General features: G+C 36.1%; 1 protein-coding gene and 1 long non-coding RNA gene across 3 annotated transcripts; one reads left to right on the forward strand and one right to left on the reverse strand.

The window, feature by feature from the left end:
• Window positions 1-6689: 6689 nt before the first annotated feature.
• On the forward strand, window positions 6690-10442 carry LOC106178003 (uncharacterized). The gene is made up of 3 exons (XR_001239909.2): window positions 6690-7041; window positions 7225-7328; window positions 8053-10442. It is a non-coding gene; the product is annotated as an uncharacterized LOC106178003 (long non-coding RNA).
• A 4601-nt stretch (window positions 10443-15043) lies between these two features.
• On the reverse strand, window positions 15044-22030 carry LOC147761270 (uncharacterized). 2 transcript variants are annotated; one of them, XM_087016277.1, is made up of 3 exons: window positions 21864-22030; window positions 20426-20621; window positions 15044-19631 (listed from the first exon to the last, which is right to left on the reverse strand). In XM_087016277.1, the coding sequence occupies exons 1-3, from the start codon at window positions 21915-21917 to the stop codon at window positions 19330-19332; spliced, it is 552 nt and encodes a 183-aa protein (XP_086872403.1). In that variant the 5' UTR covers window positions 21918-22030; the 3' UTR covers window positions 15044-19329. The 2 variants fall into 2 exon arrangements, with proteins under 2 accessions (XP_086872403.1, XP_086872402.1); XM_087016276.1 differs by lacking the exon at window positions 21864-22030 and adding an exon at window positions 20969-21196 and having other exon boundaries at window positions 15045-19631.
• Window positions 22031-23888: the final 1858 nt, after the last annotated feature.

Below are 23888 nucleotides of genomic sequence, written 5' to 3' on the forward strand. Positions count from 1 at the left end.
AGTACACATTTACCAATCAACCAATTATACAATCAACAGTTTTACTTTTAAGTTACCAATCACAAGAGAGATTCAAACTTGCACGCCGGACTGTACTTTACTTATAGAGTACATCTAGATTGAGGTAGCAATACAAAACAATCTCAACAAACACAATACATTGTCAGACCTGGCACTTCATGAACTTGCCATGTATGTTATCAAGCTCTTACTTTGTATGCATGGATAAGATTAATAAACCTGTTGAATCTGACATGTATACTGTTTGAACTTGATACATGTACATTAGGGGTTCTCATCAATATCTTCTCAGTTGTATTGTATGTTTCATCTTGTTGCCTGGCAACTTTAAGGGACCTACCTGGTGTCTGCCCTGTTAAATACAGTGTGGGGGACCTGGTTAAGGATACCCAAGTCATACCTTGGTAGTTTCGGGACCATACGGCCTCCCACACCGTGCCAGTTTACAACGTTGGGAAATCCAAAATCTTTTCCCGTATGCCCATCCCGGCATTGGTCAAGATATGAACCAAGCCTATGAACAAAATAGTGACCAATGATGAGAACTGCCATGGCCAACTGTGTTCAAGACTTACAGGTAACTTAAATGTGATGAAAATAAAATCTTACTTGTAAGAATGAATGATCTGCTTCACATACGAGTCTCCTAAAGCTTGGCTGGATACGCGAGTCCCACAGACAAAGTCGTAACAAAAGAAAAGCAGGCAGACACAAATCGTATGGAAAACATTGTCAGGGAGGTGCAAATTAGTAACTTGTAATGATGAAAAGTCCCCTAAAGCTTGGTTGGATCTGAGAGTCACACAAACGAAATCGAAACAAAAGAGGAGTAAGCAGTCACAAATGGAACAAAAATTTGTCAGTGAGTCTCAATTGGTATCATTAATCCTGAACGGTATGCTTGCAGCAAAGAGCTTATAGCAAAATGAGACCGAATATAAACATTAACTGTATAAGTGCGACAGCGTGTACCTAAAAGAAAGCGCAAGATTCAGTGCTGCAAATTAATTATGACAAAAGTGAAGTTTCAAAGCTGCCGGACAGAGAATTTTCAAGGAGCTTAAAGCAGTGAACTCCAGATGCCAATTCCTGTTCACGCTCATAATAACCCAGTAACACCAGGTGCCATCTCTCTAGCTAATGAAATTAATTAAAATCAGCTTGGGATTTGACTGTCCCTGATTTTGCCTGTTTACTGTTCTGTTTAGTATACCTAAAAAGCAAATGTTTGAAGGACTTCAATGCATTATCGTAATACTGATTTGGTAAGTAATAGTGAAAAGCAAGTTTAAAACAATTTTTACCATATCAGGTAGCTCTTTTGGGTGTACAGAGAATTACACTAGTACTACTTGAAAGGAATGTTAATTTTTTCTTCATTTACCTTATTTCACCTGATTGTAAGTCAACTGCAGCTGGTCTGCCTTTATAGCTCTGATAGTCAATAGCTGCCAGATAATTACAAGTCTTATATCCTTACATTGAACCTTTGGAAATATGAAGTACATTAAAATATGAGAGTTGATACATTGTTTCTTAAGCATCTAAAAGAGAAAAATAAGTTTGTGAAGTTATCCATTGTTTTCCCCCTTTTTGTGTGGAAACCTTCCCCATTTAGTACAGTCTTGTTGCATCTTCTATGATCTTCCTACCTTTATTTGGGGGATAATACTTATTCCTGACATAATGTACTTCTGGAATCTTTTATTGATGATGATTTGTCCCAATGCTATCAAGGTTTGTGAACCAGGCTTTATTTTTCCTTTCTGCTTCAGGAGATAGGGTCCATGTTCCTGTAGCCATGCCCAGACATTACATGTACACTGTTCATTCTCAACATGATGCATTGCATCCCTCCACTTTAACTGTATAAAATGGCTGTGTAGTTATCAAACACTTACTCTGATTCTGATCTTGACTCCGTGTCCCTCAGCTTAATTGGGAGCAGTGGCTTTGAACTTGCTGTAGGAGTACTGATACTGGTAGATGTCTGGCAGTAGGGGACCATGTTCACATCGAGCCTACCCGTACCCATCTCTGGACATCCACTGGTGTTTATTCTAAACGTGGTGCATGCCCCCCCCCCCCCCCTACACTTTGACGGAATAAAAAATCGGAATCTATTGAGCACACCAGAAATGTGAAACAAAAAATATCAATGAAAACATTGCCGCAACATTATCCATTCAAAAGATTCTGCAGTCTCAACATTGGTTCATCAGTGATGCACTTTTCTGTACCAGACTCAAGAGCTTTCCATGAATTTTCTTGCAGGTCTTTGCACATTCCGAGAAATGGTTACGCAAAACCTTGCTACATGGAACAACATCTATGTCCTTTTTCTTTTTTTGCCTATATTTTTAAATGTGGGGTTTGGGTTAAACATAATCCCAGGATGCAGCATTCAAAAAGTATTCTATATGTTTATCTTTTGAAATATTAATATAAAACAATGTTTTTAATTTTCATTCATCAGAAAAGCTTAAGAGTAAAAATATTTACTTCATTTGCACAGACACTGGTATCTGGTTGATGAGGTAAAAATTATTTTAAAAAATTTTCAAACTCTTTCACCATCTATCTTAGCTAGATGTCACCGCATCTTTTTCTTAGATTTTTTTTTTTTTTTTTTTTTTTTTTTTTTGCATGTATTTAGGTGACTTACTAACCATAAATACCAAACAATGATTTTGGTTAACATCAAATTTACAGAGTGGCCTTTTTAGTAAAAATGCTGCCATAATTGCCATAATTCAAAATTATCAGGATTTGAATTTTTTTTTCAAATACAAATGTATAGTTTTATAAATATTGAAAGAAGCTATTTTATAACTAGTGGTAAAAATGGTGACTTTGTTAACCCATAGTGCAGGACCCATACTTATATATTCATATTTATATATTATGCATATGTATATATTCAGTACTGTCACATAAATAAATCGCCTAAACTCTCTTGTTGCAACATTTTTATGTTTTGTGTCTGTATATTTTGCCAGCTTTGCTGTCTAGTCTTCTGGACTTATGTGCTCATCTTATGGTTTGCTGAAAGATAATTAAGTATAAGAGATGTCTGCAGCAATTTTGTATAAGTAATATGCAGAAAATCATTTTATAATTATTTCTTTAAAAAAAAACTTGACTTTTTGCAGTAAGAATATAGAAGCTTTTATACTTGTAAGTACACTTTCATTTTAGTGTTTTTAAAAGATGAGTACTTGCTTTTTGTTCCTTACTTTGTTAATTTTATTTTATTATTATTATTTTTGTTGTTGTTGTTGTTGTTAATTTTTAAATACGAAATTGAATAAAAAACAAGGCATTTTCTTATCTTAAATATCCAAACTTATTTATTGAGTTAACTTAGTTCTAAACTAATACTGGATAAACAAAGTCGGAATGGTGTTAATACCTGTTATAAGTACCTAGTGATTTCCCACTTGGTAATTCTGGAACTGCATGCAATCAAATAATGTTTAGTTATAGATAAGGAGAGGTGAAACAGAGAAATTAAGGATGAAGAAAACATCAGACTCCTATAGCTGTTGTTATATTTTCTCTCTCATGCCTCAGTGACATCATAGAGTACCTGGGTAGGGTGTTACACCTGCATGAAAAACTGATGAAGGATACTTGATTAATAAATACATTCCAGTTTTTTTTACCACTTGAGAGTTATTTTCACACTTTCTGTCATATTTAAGATATTTCATTTACGCACATAACCCCATCCAGATAATATGATGCGTCTATCTTATTCATCAATGTGTCTGTAGTCTGTGGACAAAACTGAAGACACTGTACATAGACATGATATACAGTGATGAGGGAGAGAACATTTAAAAGTGGCTAACTACATGTAGACTCTCTTTGCAGTGAACTTCAGGCTTTTGTTTCTTTATGAAATATGTACAAAGTTCATATAAATTTATATGGGAATATTTTGAATGCAGGCATGTAATCAAAAAATTACCGTCCAGATATTTATGAAAGTCTTCATTGAAGTTTTTGTCATTATTTGTCATACTTCTATTATTTTAGGCAATTTTATTATTTTATCAACAGTATTCATAACTTTCAATTTTAATGCACTTCTTGACAATGTATTTGATCTTTTTTTTTTCTTAGAATTATCATTTCAACATTATAAATATACCAACCTACTTTTAATTATAAATAAATATTGTTATGACTTGTTGTTGTTGTTGTTTTATATGACTGTGTAAGAATATTTAGGTCTAAGAGCTCAATCCCAATGAAACAATAATTGCCTAGGTAGATCAATCCAGGTGGACTCTCGCTGAATGCAATCACATTAAGAGACTGACATACCTCCCCCTGGGTTTGAGTAGAAAACAGAAAATGTGGTCATTATACAAGGAGTATGTTATAAACAGGAGACATGCCAAATGATTGCATTTGCTGAGAGTCACGGTGGAGTTGGATCAGATTACATACAGTAGACCAATAGTTACATTTGGAATGAACCCTAGGTTGAAGTACTAGTGGATACTCAGTATGTCAATGACAACACTAAGATGATTAAAAATTGAGTGCTTTTAGTGCCACAACGGATGGAATAAAATATGTTCTAACCATATGGTATCTCTCAGCAGTGATTTAAAAAGTAAAGAGAAAGGACAGTAATACATGTAGTTTCTAAGTCTAGATCATTCTTTACTACCAAAAGGGTTTTATGCGGTTTATGGAACTGGTTTTGCAAAATTATAGCATCGGAAATATCATAGATAATAAGTGAAGCCAATTGAGAGAAGTACGCCCTCCGGTATACTGCATAGTAGGCTATGCTAAAAGTCAAAATACAGCAAGCAGGGTGTTGTTAATACCGTTATATCAGGACCATAGGTTGCGGAAGGGGAGGCAACCACATCTACCTACCACCAATTTCTGAAAAAATCGCACCACTGGTCCCCTCTTGAAATTAGAATTTTGACTACATGCAGCTGAATCATACATGTAGTTCTAAATCGTGCCAAATGGCACCGTTAGTCCTCTAAAATACCAAAATTTTCGGGGCCCTTCACGCCCGGGGAGGGGGCAACTTCGCCCCCCCTTTCAAATAATCCTGGATCCACCCCTGCTACCCCCATCACTAACGATTTTTTTTTTTTTTTAATTGGGGATATTTCAAAAATGTTGACTCTTGCAGCGACCGCCATGGTGGAATGAAGATTTAGAAAATTTAAAGAAACTTCAAAGCTTTTAATGATTTCCGACCAGCATTATCGTAAATATAAAGATGCAAAATCCTTTTTTGGGCTAGAATGCAAAAAAACTAAAGGAAGTCACAGGGAAAGTGTTAATTGCAAAGTAGAGGGTTTGAAATCTAACACAAACGTGTAAGTTTTTGGAAGGCCAATGTCAAAAATTATAGGATGGAAAGTAATATTGATTCTGATACTTGGGTTGAACGTTTTGATCGTTTTTTGAATCGGAAAGTCGTTATAGATAAAAATCAAAACAAAGTACTAGTAGTAGAGGCAGATGTGAATAGACATGAACAAAATTGAACTTTGCAATATTGATAATTCAGGGTTTTAATGCCCTATTAACTGGTGATGAAATAGTTAAATATAACAATTTTACGGCCAGAAATATATTTTAAAAAGTTCATTTTAAAGCATTTTTCAGCTGATCGAGCGATTAAATAATGGATTCGTTCGCGTCAGTTGTAAGAAGCTGGTAGTAGCAATCTGAATGCGTTACAATGAATGTACAGAGCGGTTGTCTCGCTTGTTATGTGTCTTTTAAAGGAAAAAACAAAGTCTCTATTGGGAAGCTTCTATGAACATCTTTCAGGTATTCATTCCAAAACATCAAATCACGAAGTCAGAGGAAAAACTGGAAAACTCCTCTTTATATAGAACGGTAAAAATGCAATTAAAGACATTAATTGTCCTAAAATATTGAAAGACAGTAATTTTCTTAAATACGCATATTTAGATTGAACTTTAAAATATTAGAAATTGCTTTCATACTTTCAACTCAAAGCCTATATAACCTGAAATCATGAAGATCTAATTTCAAAATGAATTTGGAGATTTATGGTTTTATCGTATAAAAGTTAGCACTTTCCAGGAACGCATTAGCAGCTGCTTTAAACAAAGCAGACATAGTGAACTTGAGGAGACGTTTGAGTTAAGAATCTTTAATTAATTAAAATGTATTCAAAAGGGTGGGTGATGAAAAATATAATGGGTGAAGAAAAAAAAACTTTGTCGTTTTGCTTTCGCGCATATAACCTTCATCTTAATTTGATTCAAGTTGATACACAAACGTGTCTTCACTGGTGTCACAATGAAATCTAGTCAAACAAGCTCCTCACGCCGCTTATATCCTAGGATCGAGACACCTTACATGTATGTACTGCTGCATGGAAATAAAAATGTTAGATATATATGTTCAAACCTTACACCCCATTCTCATAGATTAGATCGACCTACATTGGATCGACCTAACTCCCTGGGGGTTCACGCTAAATAGCTGTCAGCCGGGCGGACACGAAAGTTAATTACCCCTTAAAGCTTGTAGTAGGCGGGGACGGACACTTAAGGGGGATTATCTGACAGTAATCTAGTGAGACTCCCCGCGGTGATAGATCGATCTAAAAGTTGTGAGAACAGAGCCTTAGTAAGTCACCACAACTCTAGTGTTAAATATTCACAGTGCTAGAGCAATAGGCGACAGCATGTTTTAATTGGGATGCGTTAATAATAATAGCCCCATTCATTTGGGATGAAGGTCTATAGACAAAACAAAATGTCTTGTTTGTACACGTACAATAAGCTGAGGGTAACGTTTTGAATTGCGTAAAGCCGCATCGTGTCTTCTCTAACACATTCCCATGATATTATTATATAAAATCAGGTGAGCATTTTGGTGAGAGGTATTCAGATAGGACCAAGGTCAAGAGGAAGAGGAGGAAGCCTCATATGCCACATCGCCATAATATCCACACGCAGACCGAAATTTTGGTACTGAGAACTGATGTAGTTTGTTGTAAGTACTGTATAGATGATATAAGCAAGGAGTTATAACAATCTGTTATAACTCCTTGATATAAGGCAACATTGATCGCTTTATGTTGACGATATTTTATCAGAAGTATGCATTTCCCAGTGTAATGGCTCTTGGGTATATTCAGCTTGAAAACTTAAATGATTAATTATGTTACTTTTCTAGGAGGAAAGCATTTGCTCATAAAGGATTTGCTCATAAGATTATTCCAATCGTCCAAAGTCCTGAACGCGTTATTCCGTCGTAAGCAAAGCAAGATAACAAAGCAGGTAATTACTGGTACATTTACAGCCCCTTATGGGAACCTTTTTCATCTTACGACAGCGGCTTGTACAAATATATCCTGTTTATTAAAGTCAACTGACAATAAACGAATGGTTTTCTAGAGAACTAGCCGCGACCAGGAAAGAAAACGTATATTTGTTTGGTAATGTCTACCTCCCTTGACTTTAATTTTCATGATTTCATTGACATTCCATCCTTGATATTATAATCTGAAATAAAATACTTACATAAAGTAGGCCTACTTCATTTTAAAAAGCTGAACTAAAAATGCTAGCGTTTGGATAACGGAATTATTTAAGTGGGTAAATTGGAATAAAATAATTGGTAGAATCTTTCTTTTTCTGTCTATAAAAGTGCAGTGGCTTAAATAACCTAACTCTGTCACGTTACACCGGATTTTTGTTTTATGGTAAAATGATCTATGAGGGCAAATATGCAATCTCCATCAAAGTACTTCTCGTGGAAAGGTATGGCTTGGCAAAGATAGATCAATTTAAAGATTAGTATGTTTACGTGAAACGGTGTGTACAGGGCTTACAGTAGTACTGGTGTCGTTGTTAAGTGTGTCATTGTATAGCACGTGTAGGTTCAATATACCGAGTACAAGAATATATATCTATTCTTATAATGTGATTTTTATATCTCCCAATGCATTGTTTCTAGTATGTGGATTTTGTTTAATTTATTCCATTTTTCATTTACTTTCAGTGCCTCTTAACTACCGTTTATAAGGAGATTGGACGCACTCCCAGCAAACACATCAGATTCGTGTTCGCCAGCGCCAGCACCCATGTCAACGTTGTCTTGCGTGCCGAAGTTTGTCCTACAGTCAACTTGCAGGGTTGATAGTTGGTTTGATTTGAAATGTAAAGTTTGCTTGAATTTGTAATATTCAGCATCAATACGTGTATGAAATAAAATGCAGCGTGTAACTAGTGTTTTGTTCATGAAACTTCATAAAATGGGCTAAATCCAAGCGTCAATCCCGCAAGTCGCTGGTTTATCATTATACATGTGTTAACAAGTTGTTGTACAGCACACTGTCCGCACATGATGTTTTTATTGTAATTTATATTTTTGTTTATACCTACCAGTTCGCGAACCTGAAACGACACCTTTGTCTTGCTTTGCCTTTGCCTTGCTTAAGTGATGAATGAAAATGAATGAAATTGTTTTAAAATTATCACTAAGAGATGTCCGGGTAGAGCACTGGTACGACCAGTTAAATGTTTGACTGTAAAATTATATGGGTGGGCAAATATGTAATAAGACGCTTCGTTATGCACTTGAAAATGCATCATTATTTATGTTAAATTGGATACAAATATGTATTTTAATGAAGTTAACATTAGAAAAGAAAAATGCCTTGCGACTCCATTACGTAAAATGCTTACAGGAATCTTTTATTGTGGGTTCATTGGAAGAAATGAACGTGGTGTAAGGTTACGATAAACTGTAGCGCTATAAATAATCCAAATTATGACACTTAAGAATAAACGGTAGTATGAATTTGTAAAATGTGCTCAAGTTATTGCAGAACTGCCCACACGTATTGAAACGGGTCTTTCTAAAATTGCGAATGTGAATATGCGGTTATGACGGATGGTAAGAATAAACTTCCTCTGGTTCCCGTTATTATGATTGATGTACTAGTACGGGTGTGTCTGATCAGTGACACACCCATAGTTTTATTGCTGGGAGGGTTTTTTCGAAATTAATATGTTTTTGTTATTTAAGAAGGAAAAATTGACTTTTTGCCTTCATTAAAAAGCGGAAGTGTTAAATATTCACAAAGAGAAACAGTGAATTGTAAAAAATGTTCCCTTTTGACATTTTTGTCAATTAAAATGTATATGTAGGACTGGCATTTATCGCATCCTTTTACATGTTGAAATATTTTTATCAAATTCGTATCGATGACTACAGTTATTTCAAAGTTCTGTTTTGGGTGTTACGGGTATTTCCTACTGTAGTAACTGAACGAACTTTTATAGACCGCCAACTTTTGTTAATTCTCTAAAAAAACAAGAAATTAGATATTTATTGAAATAATACGAAAAGGAATATTTTCTAAAATCTACATAAATACAGGTACCTATTGTTATATTTGGTACACTGTAGTTAAGTGTATGGTTTGGTCAGTTAATTGCCCATTTACTAACTTATCGTCTAAAAATCCGTTTTGTTTTTTTGATATTTTGTCTAATCAAATATGAAAAATCAAAATTTTATCAGAAAGATGACACTTTGATTGGTTACACTAACCTTTTTTCCAAAAATTGGAAGGTCATTGTTTCATTAATGTTGTTCTTGTGCGTAATTCTATTTTTCGGTCGTGATTGAAAACAAAAGGCCGGATAAGATGCCAGTCTTGCACGTGCTGTTGGGTTTGCTGAGTGTTTCTTGGTCACCGGAGACTATTGAGTTTATTAACATTTTTTGAGTAAATGAGCTCAGTTATTTTAAGTAAACTGTTTTCTTGCATAACGTTTTCAATTTTGTTTACAGATTATTCTTAAAATGGCTGTGACTGATAAGGTTGTTGTAAACTGACCATGTCTTCATGCTGTTCTTGATTCACACGACGCGTAAATTTAAGTGTTCACTCAAACTTTTGCTTCCAAAATGCTATTTTGAGATTTAAAGAGAAGCAAAAATGACGCAAAATATGAGGTACATATTCATTTATCTATGAAAAAAGCACTCATCAAATTTACAGAATTGAATGTTTGACTGCTGTTTGGTGTTGTGTGCGATCATCAGGATGGTGGCATACAGGGTAGAGTAAGTTGTTGGGTCATGAATGTGTACCCGTGTGCGGGGGTAACGCTTACATGAGATCATGTGCATTTTGAATTTTCAAAATCGTTACAACCTTTGAATTTTGATAAAAATGCCCATCGGTGAAATTTTGGATCAGTCAAGAGACAAATACACCAATGTCAACTTTGAACGATAGCTGTAAAACATATCACGTCAAATCTGTCTCGAAAGTTGGTTTTATGTAGAGCCAAAATATAATGTTCGTTTTTGCATGTACATCTGTAAGGTGTAATTGCTTGTATTTGTTATAATAAACGTACATATATAAGTTGCAATAGATGTAGTTTCAAAATGTGCAAATTGCTACCTGCTTATCGTTTTCTTCTTCAGCTCGACACGAACCTTTGGTTATCAGTTTGTTGGTCAGCCTTTTTTTTCTGCTTCTTGGCCTGTCGTCTTACCTATTCAGCCACTGGCTCAGTTTGCTTTACCGAGTAATTCGCATGATCCTCTTGTAGTAGTGTAAATTGTTTATTTGGGTTTATTTTTGCAAAAGGTAATTTGCTGGGACCTAGGAGCGCCAGGTATCGAAAACTGGCAACCTTCTGTCTCCTGGGCAAGTGCATTACCTACTCCTCTAAGTGTTCCAACCCACCCTCCTCGGGTAAACTTTCTTCTTATAGTAATCAAAGGAAATTTTTATAGCACCCCTTTGTAATTCCAAAGTGCCTGAGCCAGGAATCGAACCCCAACCCCAGGTTACCACTGAGCCTTGTAGCCTTCAGTAAAAACACTAAGACATTTTGTATATTCAATAAGTTTTTATTAAGAGCAAGTAATATTGTTATAATGTATCTATATATTCATTAAACATATACTTATAAAACTTCTTTGTCTTCAATCTTCTTATTACCATAAGGTTGAAGGGTTCAAGGATGTAAAAGAAAATTATTGATCTCCGCATAAAGCCTCATTCAAAGGTGTAACAAACGTAATATTCTTGTCTATTCGACTTGACAAAGAAACTATCTACTACTCTACTGGTATAATGTATGGTCTAAATGAAAAGAAGAACAAAATTTTCAACTTCTTCATTAAAAAAAAAAACAATGGTGGATCTTACCTCCAAACCCCCTTCCCCTGAGGAAAGTGACCCATTTTGGATTCACATGATCAGGTCCCCAAAATACTCCAGCTTGCCCTAAATTTCAACATTTGACCTCTTAAAAATTCTGGATCAGTCAGTGTTTTCCTATATATAGCAATAAATAATTATGCAATTTTTATTAATTGCTCTTTTGAAACTTTGCCGCTTTTGAAAGTCCGATACGTAAAGCTGGTAAGTAAAAGCGTACATACTTCTATTGTTTGGCAAAAACGTACAACACCCAAAAGCAACACAGAGGTGCATTTAACATGTGTCAAATGTCAAAAAATAAAATTGAATAAATTAGAAGTTGTTTTCAATTCTTTAAAAATACTTGTTTATAGAACAAAATTCACAGCTGTCTCAATTTTAATTGAAGTTTTCCATGACTTTACATTAGATAAGGGGCCTTAAATTGTAACGTATGTTCCGGTTAACGTATGTTCTGGGCCATTTAATTCTAATTTTCATATCGCGTTCCGATATATTTTGTAGTGATTCAGTCATGATGAATTATAGATGACGTAAGAATGTTTGAATAAATATTCAAACTGTAACTCAAGGGGCCTTGCGTCACGGCTAATACTATGTAACGTACGTTCCCCAGAAAAATTGATAGATAGTGTCACCTTACCCAAGTACTTGGTGCAATAGGTGCAATAAGTGCTTGGTGCATTTGTGACAGTAATGTATATTCCTTTTTGGGGTTAGACGATGATTTTTTATTATTATCCGTGGTTCCAGGAAAGTGACACTTTAATACAAACTTCTTCATGTGGGACCCTAAAATAATCAAACATTATTTGCAATCTATGCACTAAATATTTTAGGAGCATGTCTGTGACCTTATTTGCACCTCAGTATTGGGTTTGGGTGACAAACGTTTACATCGTTTAGCCCGCTATTGACAAAACAGAATCAATAATAATCACTGCACTGGATAATGAAATAGAAGAAATTCCATTACAAAATTTATTAAAAATATAAACAACATGACGCTTATGAAAGCTTGACTAAAACCCAGGGACATATCACGATATTTCTAATATTTCCTGCGTCCGTTTTCAATTCGAAAAATCTTGTAACAAATGTTTTGCAACCTTCTGAACATAAATTGTTCTAAATACTAGAAAATATCCATGATCTGGTCGATATAATAAAAAATGCTGGAAAGAGAGAATTGCCGAATACAGTCATATTGGGAAAAAACTACAACTTTCAATCACACGAATAGTCCCTTCATCTTTACCTAGAACCTGTATTTGTTCAGCAAATTAACGTGCTTCAAAATACTTTTCAAAAACAAATGACAACAAACTAATCACCAAATGCCTAATACTGATTAGTTGATACGTTATATTGATTCAGTCGAAATTACGGTATTCGTATACTTAATATCTGGGCCGTCTTCTCTCCACTTCCGGATTGCACAGCACCGAGGAAGTGGCGTCTTCTTCCAGGCTGTACATCCCGTTACATTAATTGTAGGGGGAGGTGGCAGGGTGAAGTGACCGCCTTTCTTATATATATTCAACTTTTATATAACTTCATTTGTAATACACAACATTAGAAACACAAAGGAAGAATTTGTGTTTAGCATATTTCAAAATTTGCCACAAAAAAATTAATCTCAGATCCTAATCCACCCCAAATTGAAACGACATTATGTAGGTCGTCGGATATCTTGATATGACGCAATGTGGGCCTCTGATTTTAATATCTGAGCAGTTTTTTTGTCGTGTTTGACCAACTAGACCGTACGATAGCGCCATCTGGAGGAAAATACAAAAATACTGCAATCGGAAACCTGGCAGCTGGTTTCAGATTTACAATTTTAGTGACATGGGATGTACAGCGGATTACAGTGATTGAATGTTTTAATTGCACAATGAAATTAAATTAGATGGTTACAATACACATCTTCATATTCTCTCATGAATACATGCGTGTGTACGTGCGTGAGCGCGTTCTCTGTTGTAATTTTCGATTTACACCATACGGTGGGGATTTGTTATTAATAACGTAATAAGAGATTAACATAAAAGCTACATGTTATCTACAGAATAACCCAGGTAAACGTCTGTGAATATCTAGTGCAAACATCTCTCTGTGACCCTGGTAGAGAGTACAACAGTAAAAGGGGGGCCAAAATCCCCCTGACACACTCATGAATACGCTATTCAGCAACCGCATGTAGGTGCATCTCAGTGATTGGAGATTATGGAGAGGGATCTGGTGGGGTGGTTCTAGACAATTGTGTGTAATTTAATCGTCGATGAAGGGCATCCTGCTTAAAATTGAATTCATTTGGTTTTCGATTTTATTGGTGTATCAATCTATTTTAGCTTTCTCTTCCCCTCCCTTTCCGATGCTTTTTTCTCATAATCTTTTAACTATCCACTGCAAATAATCAAACGCCTTTAATGAGCAAATGTGCCATCGGCTACCCTGTTTTGATTTTGATGCTGTCTCAACCATGATTGTGACGATCTCCACAAATATCACCCAATTGTGTTAGTAAAGACTGAACATTAGATGGGGATGGGTGCACCTCCGGCTTGTGATGTACCCTTATTTTTAAATCTATTAAAATAGATATATCAGACAAGGAAACAGATAACCTGAAAATCAGGAAACACCGTTCATTATTTTCGGACTTTGTTGTAGCACGTATAAGTAAACACAGAGTATATTTACCCCTGGAATTTAACTTATAATGTGTAAAAGACCTATTTCACACGCACACATACATATACATTTTTTTAAATAATAAATACAAAAAACATAAGACCGCAAACAATCAAAAATTGCACGCATAATTCCCGACTAAATATATAAAAAAATTACCAAATATCTAATCCTAGATTTACTTTGTCGTATACGATGTCCGTACGGTGTACGTGTATTGCCCTATGCCCCTACTCGTGCGGCGTCCGTTGTAAAGCCCCCTTTGCACTGAACGTCGTCCTTTCTGCGTCCCGTTGTTCGGCCCTGTTTGATAGTAAAAAAACAATAAAACTTTACGTGCCGACAACTGGCCGACCACACAGTATTCATTTTGCAACAAAAGAGATGCTTGTGCCCCTTTTTACGACCACAACGATGCCAGTTTCATGGTCGCACAAAGGACGCAGAAAGGAGGCCGTCCAGTGTAAAGGGGGTTTTACTTGAAAGCCTCGGTCACAACCGGACGCACGAATTTCAGGATCGTACGTCCCCTGCGATTTTTGGGTGTTGCGGAGGCCGTGGAGGTCGTAGAGATAGAGGAAAGTCTGCCTTGCGAGTCGCAAGGGCCACATGAGATGTCCTTTCAAGCAGGGACGCTAATTGCAAGGAGCGATGGCCGTAGAAACTGTACTAATTTCTTGAGTTTGTCTCGCTTCCTGTGTACGTAGCTCGCGAAAGTAGTGCCCTTTTGCGTCAGTTTTGCGTTTTTAACCTCTTAATCTTTTAGCTAACCCAGAAACACAAAAAAATGAATGTGAGGCTAAGAAGCAATGTGCGATTTTTGACGCTACATTTATTTATTTTATTTTTGCAAAAATCATGGGTGAATATGCCGATACCCTCAATGTTTTATATCTGTATGTCATTTAAAATATGCAAATCCATATTACATAAGTAAACAATGAAACAAATACACGAATGCAGAGAAAACGGAAAATAAAAACAATTTAATCAGCAATGTATAATTACTATTTATAATCATATTTTTAACCATTAAAATTATCAACAAATGGTTGAACAGATCGTTAAATGTGTCCATAATCTTAAATAAAAATAGTTTTAATACATATAATACAGTGCTTGGTATCCTCACTACAAGGATGAGAGTGTAAAAAGTACGCACGACCTGTCACGTTTTACTTACGTTGTATTGTAAGTGTCAAACGCCTGGGATTAAAAAGACAAAAGGAAAACCACACATTCGGTTGCAAATCAGTTGCAAAGCAGTCGGCGACCTGTTAGGTACCTGTTGGATGCCACAAGCAAGGAGAAACTCCTTGCCCCAAGTAGGGTTTTCGGTTGCCAGGAGGTTATAGGTGCTGCACTGAAAACCGGCGCAACCGGATATTAACCAAACGTGTATTTGGAAACCACTGCGAGTTGTTGCAACCGGTCGCCGACCCTTTTGCAACCAGTGACAGTTGCAAGTCGCAAAGAGGTTTTTTTGTTCAGTGTGACCGTAACCGCACAGGCCTTGCGACCTCAAAGAGATGAAGTATTTAAACAAGAAAATATTAAAGGATTTTATAAGATTAATAAGGATTAAAACATATTCAAATCTATGTTTTTATTACAGCACTCGTTAGGCGAGGGTGTAGTCTGTTTAAAAGTTCGCACAATATTGTTGGTTTGATTTTTAGGAAGTGAATTAAAGAAAATATGTTGATATCACAGCTAAAATATACGTGAATATTCAAGGCATAAATTATTGTTTAAAACACAATAATTGTTTTTATAAACTTGTTCGACTTTTATTAAAATTTGTTTGAATTACATTTATATGAAGAAAATAATGTTCCTTCCCCGCATTGTTACTATGTGGCAGTAATTACTGTACTTAAATGTGATTTGCTTTTTTCTTGTTATTCCTCAGGAGTCTGATAATAATAAATGATAATAAATATCTTATCTGAAAATAATAATCTTAGATATAATGCAAAACTGTTTGTAATAAATACACTTAGTTCAAAAGAGTTTGAATTTCATATATATATTTAAAAAACCTTTAACAGTAATAACTGTGCTTGAAGCCTCTACATGAGATTGATTTTTTTCCTTTTCCTTCTTCTGCTGCTTTTTGAGGTTAAGGGAGAAGCACGTCGAGAAGTTGTCTAGGATCGATCAAGGACAGACCGAAAGAAGCCGAAACAACTGATGCTAGTCAATTTTAAATTTTTAATAACACGTATTATATTAATACATATTTGCTCAATACAATATTGGACAGAAATTAATGGAAATTAAAAAGTTTTAGATAAAAGTTGTAGCATGTTGTATTTGCATTCTATCCTGGACGGTTTTAAAAATCCAATACTGTTTGTCAGGACGAGGTGTGACGGGTAGGAGTAGAGTATAATGACTTTACAGGGCTTACACAAAATGTAGAAAGCCAATCAATGAATATGACCTGTAAGAATTGACCTTGCCAATTGATTACGTACAAAATTGCGGTAAGGAGTGCCAGTGGCTAAAACTCTTTTGAACAACGACACTGTTGGTGTAGTGACACGATGACTGCACTTATGAAAAGCTGTAGCATGTAAGTGGTGAGCGGTATGAGATTAAGGGTTAAGGTCCAAAAAATGTGTGTGATTTGTTTGTTTTGTAGTTTATCGATTGCCTTCAGATGCTTGCACGTAGTGCATAAGGCGTGGAGACTATAAAACATCTTCGTTAAGAGCACTGAAAAACGCGTTTTGCCAACAATTTGCTCCTTATTCTGAACGGACTGGGTGGTTTGTGTTTAGTTGCAACAGCATATGCGGAAGTCAGCGAGTCCTGTACCCTGATGGTAAGATTTTGATACATTGGGCGTGGTCTATGTGTTGTTACATCAGTCTGGGCATAACTGTATAAAACTGTGCGGACCATTCCGTGTGACACATTAACCTGTCTGGCAATGTCCTTCTTTTTTGTGCCATCTTGGCACAGATTAACAATTTTGTGTAATACCAGTGCTTAACTCATTTTACGCACTACAAAACCGGTCGCTTGCATGCAAAATTTTAAATTCTTTGGTGCAGTAGTTGCCGACATATGAATACTTATTTGACAGAACCATGCTTCGCCAAAGCCAAGCTTTAATTGTCCAGCCCAAAGGTGCACTACCCAATTAAATCACTGCATATTATACAATGAAGCAGTGCAACAGATACGGTATTCAGTTAATTGGTAGCGACACACCTGACTTAACACCTCTCCAGTCAAATATCTTATATGTGATCGGTTTTTTTAAGAAGGCATTTTTACCAAGGTATACCTTTGAAACTGAAATACTCCATATTAAATGTCAAGTCTGTATATTTCGATTCAGGTTATTTCAAGGTTAGAGAAAGGGGGGTACGTTTTTCTAAAGTGTATCCCCATCCAGGATTTAATCAAAGACACAGTGCTGTCCTCTGCTCCTTACACTGCTTTCCACCCCGACAGACGGCTGAACAACGAAATATCCACTGATGGAATATTTACAGTACATCACTGAAACAGGAGGCGGTGTTTGAGGTAATTACACCTGCGGTGCCACCTTAAATTTTGTTCCTGCATGTATTGAGTACAGTGGTTATTATATATATTGTAGCTTGCCGTTAAACTGAATAATGATATGGAAAACATATTGGTAAATACTTAAGCTACCGATGCAGCGAACTAATAATACAATGAATTTATTTAATTATATAATGTGTTGTATTAAGGCTACGCACTAACTATTTATAATACACATGAACACATATTCTGGAATACATGTATGCACGCGGTACTCCATCCGCCTTCGCTTTGTACAAGTTCTTTTCCTTTAGTATATAGTATATGCAGTGTATAAGACGAACATTTACCATTGTACAGACTTGACATTTAATATGTAATATTTCAGTTTCGAGAGTATGCCTAGGTAAAAATGCGGTCTTTTTTAAAAAAACTCCGATCTCATATTAGATATGGAATGGAGAAATGTGCAGTCAGGTGTGTCGCTTCCAATTAACTGAATACCAGGTTTGTTGCGCTGCTGCATTATGAAATATGCAGTGATTTAATTGGGTAGTGCTCCTTTAGGTAGGTCAAAGCTTGGCTTTGGCAAAGCATGGTTCTGTCAAAAAAGTATCAATATGTCGGCAACTACTGCAAAGAAGACTTTGAATTTTTGCAAGCAAGTGGTCGGTTTTGCAGTGTGAAAAATGAGCTATGCAGTGCTTTACAAATTTGTTAATCTGTGGCAAAATGGCGCGAAAAAAACAGACATTGCCAAACAGATAATCGCGCCAAACGAAATGGTCCGCACAGTTTTATAGAGTAATGCCTAGACTAATGTACCCACACCCGATGTATTGAAATCTTTCCACCAGGGTACAGGACCCACTGTCTTTCAGGATATGCTGTTGCAACTAAACAAAAACCACCCAGTCCGTTCAGAATGAGGGGTAAATTGTCACTAAAACGCATTTTTCAAGGCCCTTAGCGAACACCAAACTGGTTTTAGCAGGTTAGAATACCAGACGACCTCCGGGGAACCCACTGTAAACAGCAAAACAGCGTTGTATGTTTCTCTAATGAATTAGGGACCTTGACCGTTTCTGGGTGGAGCACTGAAACCTCGTGGGTTTCTTTATTGAGGTCAGATTGTACCTGTACCGCTCAACTAGTCAAAACAGTTTACAGACATCCAGAAGAGGCCAATGACGAAGTGTGTGCCGCGTCTAAAGTGACTTACACTGACGGCTAAAAAGGACTCATACTGAGTCTTTTAGGGACTCCAGCAGCGGGTCCTAAATCAAGTCCCTTTGAGGATTTCTTCGAGTCCTTTAATGTAAAAGAGACTCCAGCTAGCTAGGGTCCCTTAGAAAATCAACTGGAATCAAGGGACTCAAGACGATTGAGTCTTGTAAAGGACTCGAAAGATTCTTTAAAGGGGCTCTAGCTATGAATTTAATTCCTTCCTAGAAGTCATGACAAACTTTTCCATCCACGAACAACTCAATGTCTTTGTCATGGTCACATGAACTAAATTCCTCATTTTTTTGAAAACTCGAACACCAATTTTTTGAAGAACAAAGTGGTGTCTCAGAACCTCAGTGGCAGATCTTTTCTTTAAGAAACTTTTTCTAAAACATTACAGCCTTATAACCAGATATGCCAGTAAAAATCGGAGACACCATTTTTGGTCCTCAATAAATTAAGTGTAAGGCATTTAAAAGAGCCGGTAAATTGGCTAAAATTAAGTGTAAGGAATTTAAAAGAGCCGGTAAATTGGCTAACCTGTAATAGTTTGAATACTTATCAATGAATAATGGTTCCATAGTGTTTATGAATGTATTCTTGTCAATAAGGTAGTCAGCTTGGGCAAAACCTTGACCTTATCTGTATGCCCAATCAGGACTTTCTGAATGAAAGTCAGGTGCCAAGAAGGTTGGTCGAATATGCCAAGTTAAAGGCAAAATATGTGGCCACCAAGAGTCATCGACAAATGAATCAACTGTGGCGATTTTCACATTTTCTGTATAGATGTAAAATTTTGTGTCTCTTGACATAAAGTCTCCTGCGTAAGTAATTATAGGCTGAACTGAATCTCCAAGACATCTGAATTTTCGAAGTAGGCATCCACATTCTTCCTTCAAATGAGGCGGCAAACACAAAATGCCAGCACACCAGGTAGCATCTACATGTAGAGAAAAATATATACTCATTATCATCTACTAATGAGATGTAGCAAATGATGAATATACTTTACATTTGCAGTGAAATATGTATTAACTGTAGCCTTCAATGTCATAACACTAGCTTTGGATGTGTTCTACCAAATTTTCTGTTGTCAAAGGATGCAATAAACATTAAATCCAAAAGAATTAACAAGATGAAATTGTGCATACATGTAGGGTCACAAAAATGTGCTAAATTCAAAAAAGTGCCAAGTAACGAGTAACATCAACCTCTTGTAAATCTCACTTTTATTGTCTAGGTTTACACTGTTGCAAGAAAGAATTGTTTCATGATTAAGTGTAGGATCTAAAAATAAATCATTGCATAGGTAATGTGCAAGTTCATAACAGTTACATTATTTTATGAGTAGAGGATTGTGTTCAATGCAACCGAGGATAATTTTATTGGGATACTAAAGCGTTCAATTCCAAGGTTTTCATCTCAATTATCCCAAAAGGAATCTATATGGATTAAAAAACCCCTGGAGTTGTGAGCCCAGATGAGGGCGGGCATAAGTTGCCAAAAAATTTTGACATCATCATTAGACCCACAATCTGCGCAGCCATATCACACTGAAGAAGAAAGCAGCCTAAGCCTGGCTTGCGGAAACTTCTGACGTTTTATAAGGTAATTTTGCCTTTATTTTGAGACAATACAGAATGATGCAAACCACGAAATTGTATTCAATGTTTTTTTAGAGGGAAGCATTTCAAAAGGAACTGAAAAAAATATTGAAAATTAAATGGTACATACACTTTCTGTCAACATCAGAGCGTGCAGACGCCATAGCTTCTTTAGCCTCTTGCAGTTCACTAGAAAGTCCCCTCATGGAAGCTCCTTTTCCTTTGGGCTGTGGCAAATTGACAAGAGCTTGTCCATAAAAAGCCAAGTTTTTGGCCATTGCTGACTTAATATCCTTCCCCGATAGCCTTGTGAATTCACTGAATAACTGAAAATAAGTAAACATTTTACTTATAGATAACTTCAACAGATAAAAATATGAATTTATTCTAAAAATTGTTATGGTATAATATTTCAAGATTAAAGGTAATTTTTCCTAACTAGTTTGTTATTCAATATCAATTGCTAGCCAGATCAAACACCAAAAGCCTTTTTTACATGAGCTGATCTTTTAAAACAATACTGTAACATAATATCAGATAAACAAGACAGCAAAAGCGGAAGTTTAGCCTGACCTCTTGTGGGGAACCCCCTTAAACCATCCCGGGGCCCCACATTACATAAAATACCCTTTTTATAATTATAATCCCCAGGGTTTGTGCACAATGGGCTCACATCTTTGGATAACGCTATCTGTAATACTGCTACAGAGATTCCCAGGTTCCTTGTCTTAAATTCTGCACACGGAAAAGAATGAAACGACTCCATGTTGTAACTTCAACAGAATATATTTTGCTTCACTAACAGTTACATGATACAAGTATGACTTCTCTCTTCTTTTCTCTCTCCAATCTCCCCTCTAGATTTAAGTTTACAGATTTTTATACAAAACTTTATCAGTTAAACTGTCCATCACATAACTTAAAAACTGATTGGTTACTTCATACACAAGGCCACCTCTTCCTGGTGGTCACCGTTAATAACTCCCTGTAATCAAGCTCTCACAGATTACTGGCTTCGAAACAAAGGACATTAAAATTGGAACTGCAAGGTGTGAGGTATTACCTGAAGATACTATACAACATGGCTTCCCATGTATCAATTTTATGAAACAATGGCTTCCTCTGATTGAATTAATACTACACCATGTATGAAAATTTTAAAAGTACTAATTACACTTTTTTCTATACCGTGGTTCCTGAAACTCTGTGGTCCAATTTCAGAAACGCAATGACCTGATTTTCTACTGCTATATCCGCACAGCGGTGGATTCAAAAATGCTAAATACTACATGATTGTTTTTTTAAAAGCTTACCGGGTTTTGTGATTTTTTTATTAAAGTTAATCAGAACAAATCCTATGTGTGAGAATAATATTCCCTGGCCAAGATTTTGATTACTGCCACGGAAAAAGTCACAGTATTCAATATTCACAGCAACAGGCCCAAAAAGGGCTATGGGTCTATATCTGATCGTCTCAATATGGTCTAAAGCACTCAATGATATAAAACTGTAGGAAATTAAATAAAAAGTAAGTCTAAAACCGTTAAATACTTAAAAGTTTTACTTACCAAAATAAGAAACGTGTGTGAAGGCTTCCTCGTGGTACCTGACGGATCTGTCATCACCAATCACGTGACCAAAAAAACCGCCAAAGTGAGTCTTTAAAAGGACTCAAAACTTGAGTCTATCTTGAAACAATGAAATTGTTAGGTTGGATTCCTTTAACGGACTTGAGTGAGTCTGTTTTGGTTAACATTGAGTCTCTAAGGGAATACAGCACCCTGGAGGCCTCAGACAATCGGTTGAAGCTTTTTTTCTCTCAGTGTAGGTAATTAAAAGCGTCATTATTTGGAGTGGATACCACATTGGTGCCAAAACACCAATGGTAGCCATCGACGAAAACCTGAACCAGATCAAATAAATCTGGGAGCCACTTGACTATAATTTGATAGGGGGCACCTTAGAAACAATTTAAGGTTGCACGGTGAGATTGCCGGTTCACACACAGCACTTTTAATAGCAGACTACTTACAAAACCAAGGGAATGAGCGGGATCCTTGGTCATCAAAACCGCCATATTTGAACCACATAGACAATATGTGGGTAGGCCGTTACTCGTCGAATCCATGGCCTACGTGGCCTACAACAAAACTGAACCAAATTGGACAGATTTCGACGGATGCCTGGAATGTTTTTCCGGATTGAACCTATCCCAAGGAATGCCTTGAAACTCGAGAGCGCCGGTAGCAGCCAGAAGATGTCAGGCGTAACAGCGACCGTTACTAAGACTAGACACTGACATGAGGGTTCTTTGTGGAGCTTGTAACTCTTTTACAGACAATAGTTTGGAAAATATGGAGATCTAAAATATCTCTTTTTAATGGTTGTCGTATGACGTCTAATACGCAATGTGTTTTTGTTTGCTTCTCTGGCGAATTCCATTAATGAACTGATGTCACAATGACATCAAAGAGATAATTAAAAGTAATTAAAACACGATTTTAATCCTTATTTTCATTTATCAGTCAGCAAAAAAGGAAAAACTGATGAAAAATGATTTGGGAAAAAATATTCCATATTAAATGTCAAGTCTGTATATAGACAGCCTCAGCGTTAAGAAAGCATCTCTCCGTTGAAATGAATATAGTGGTGACAGCAGGACTGCAGCTCCATCTACAGTCCACAGTTCCCAAAGCACAGAAGATAGGGATCCGACTGGATGCAACCGTTGACTACAATATGAACAACAGTTATGAAGCATTGGTCAGGTGTGAATGGCCCAGTAATTCACATTCTTTACGTAGACAACGTAATGTGCACACGACGAAGTTGTAGATTGTTGAATAAAAGTCATGACTTGTTGTTTTTGTAAGTTTATTGTTTGCAACCTTTATTTTAATAACCACAAATAAGGAATACGTATTTGCTACAAGCAATGGCTGCCCAATAAGCAAATATCACAGGTTGGTCATTTTTCAATTGCAACATACGGTATATGTACAACTATTCTTAGGTAATCTGTGTGTTGTTTTAAAATAGTGCGTTTCTTTAATTTCAGACACACCGAAGTCAACGAAGATCATTATCTTGTATCTAAACGTACATCTCTAGGCGTGCACTGCTTGGCTATCTCACAAGACGTTTGCTTGCCCCTTAAAGGGATATTAACTCTTCGTATGAGATCTATATTTCACAATAAAAACATTGTGAATAACTCATAGAAATATAATATATTTTGTTTTACCACAAAAACGGAAGTTATAGCTATTATTCTGATATCTGGGCTTGTCTTTAGACCACGTGACCTCCATTGGTGGCTATACTCTGTTAAAATCTCTTAAGAGATTTTAACAAAAAACCAAACTTTTTAGAAAAAAAACAGGGACTAACTTTGAATGTAAAAATGGATTCGTTAACCATTGGTAAGTATGGGAAAATTGTTGTTTAATCCAGGAAAATTCATTTTTTGGCCGAAACGAAGAGTTATTATCCCTTTAATATCGCTCTCCTCAATATGAGGTACAGTTTTACGACAGCATCCCAGGAAAGTGGGAAACAGTAATACTGATCAAAAACGGTTTATCTGTACTGGT

This window comes from Lingula anatina, chromosome 6, assembly GCF_051362555.1.
Source record: "Lingula anatina isolate TDL-2025a chromosome 6, LinAna3.0, whole genome shotgun sequence".
NCBI lineage: Eukaryota > Metazoa > Brachiopoda > Lingulata > Lingulida > Lingulidae > Lingula > Lingula anatina.

Coding starts and splice junctions, on each gene's coding strand:
- LOC147761270 (XM_087016276.1), bottom strand. CDS start 21,061: ATGGAGTCGTTTCATTCTTTTCCGTGTGCAGAATTTAAGACAAGGAAC. Junction 20,622..20,968: donor AGATAGCGTTATCCAAAGAT/GTGAGCCCATTG, acceptor ACTTATTTTCAG/TTATTCAGTGAATTCACAAG. Junction 19,632..20,425: donor CTCTGATGTTGACAGAAAGT/GTATGTACCATT, acceptor CTCTACATGTAG/ATGCTACCTGGTGTGCTGGC.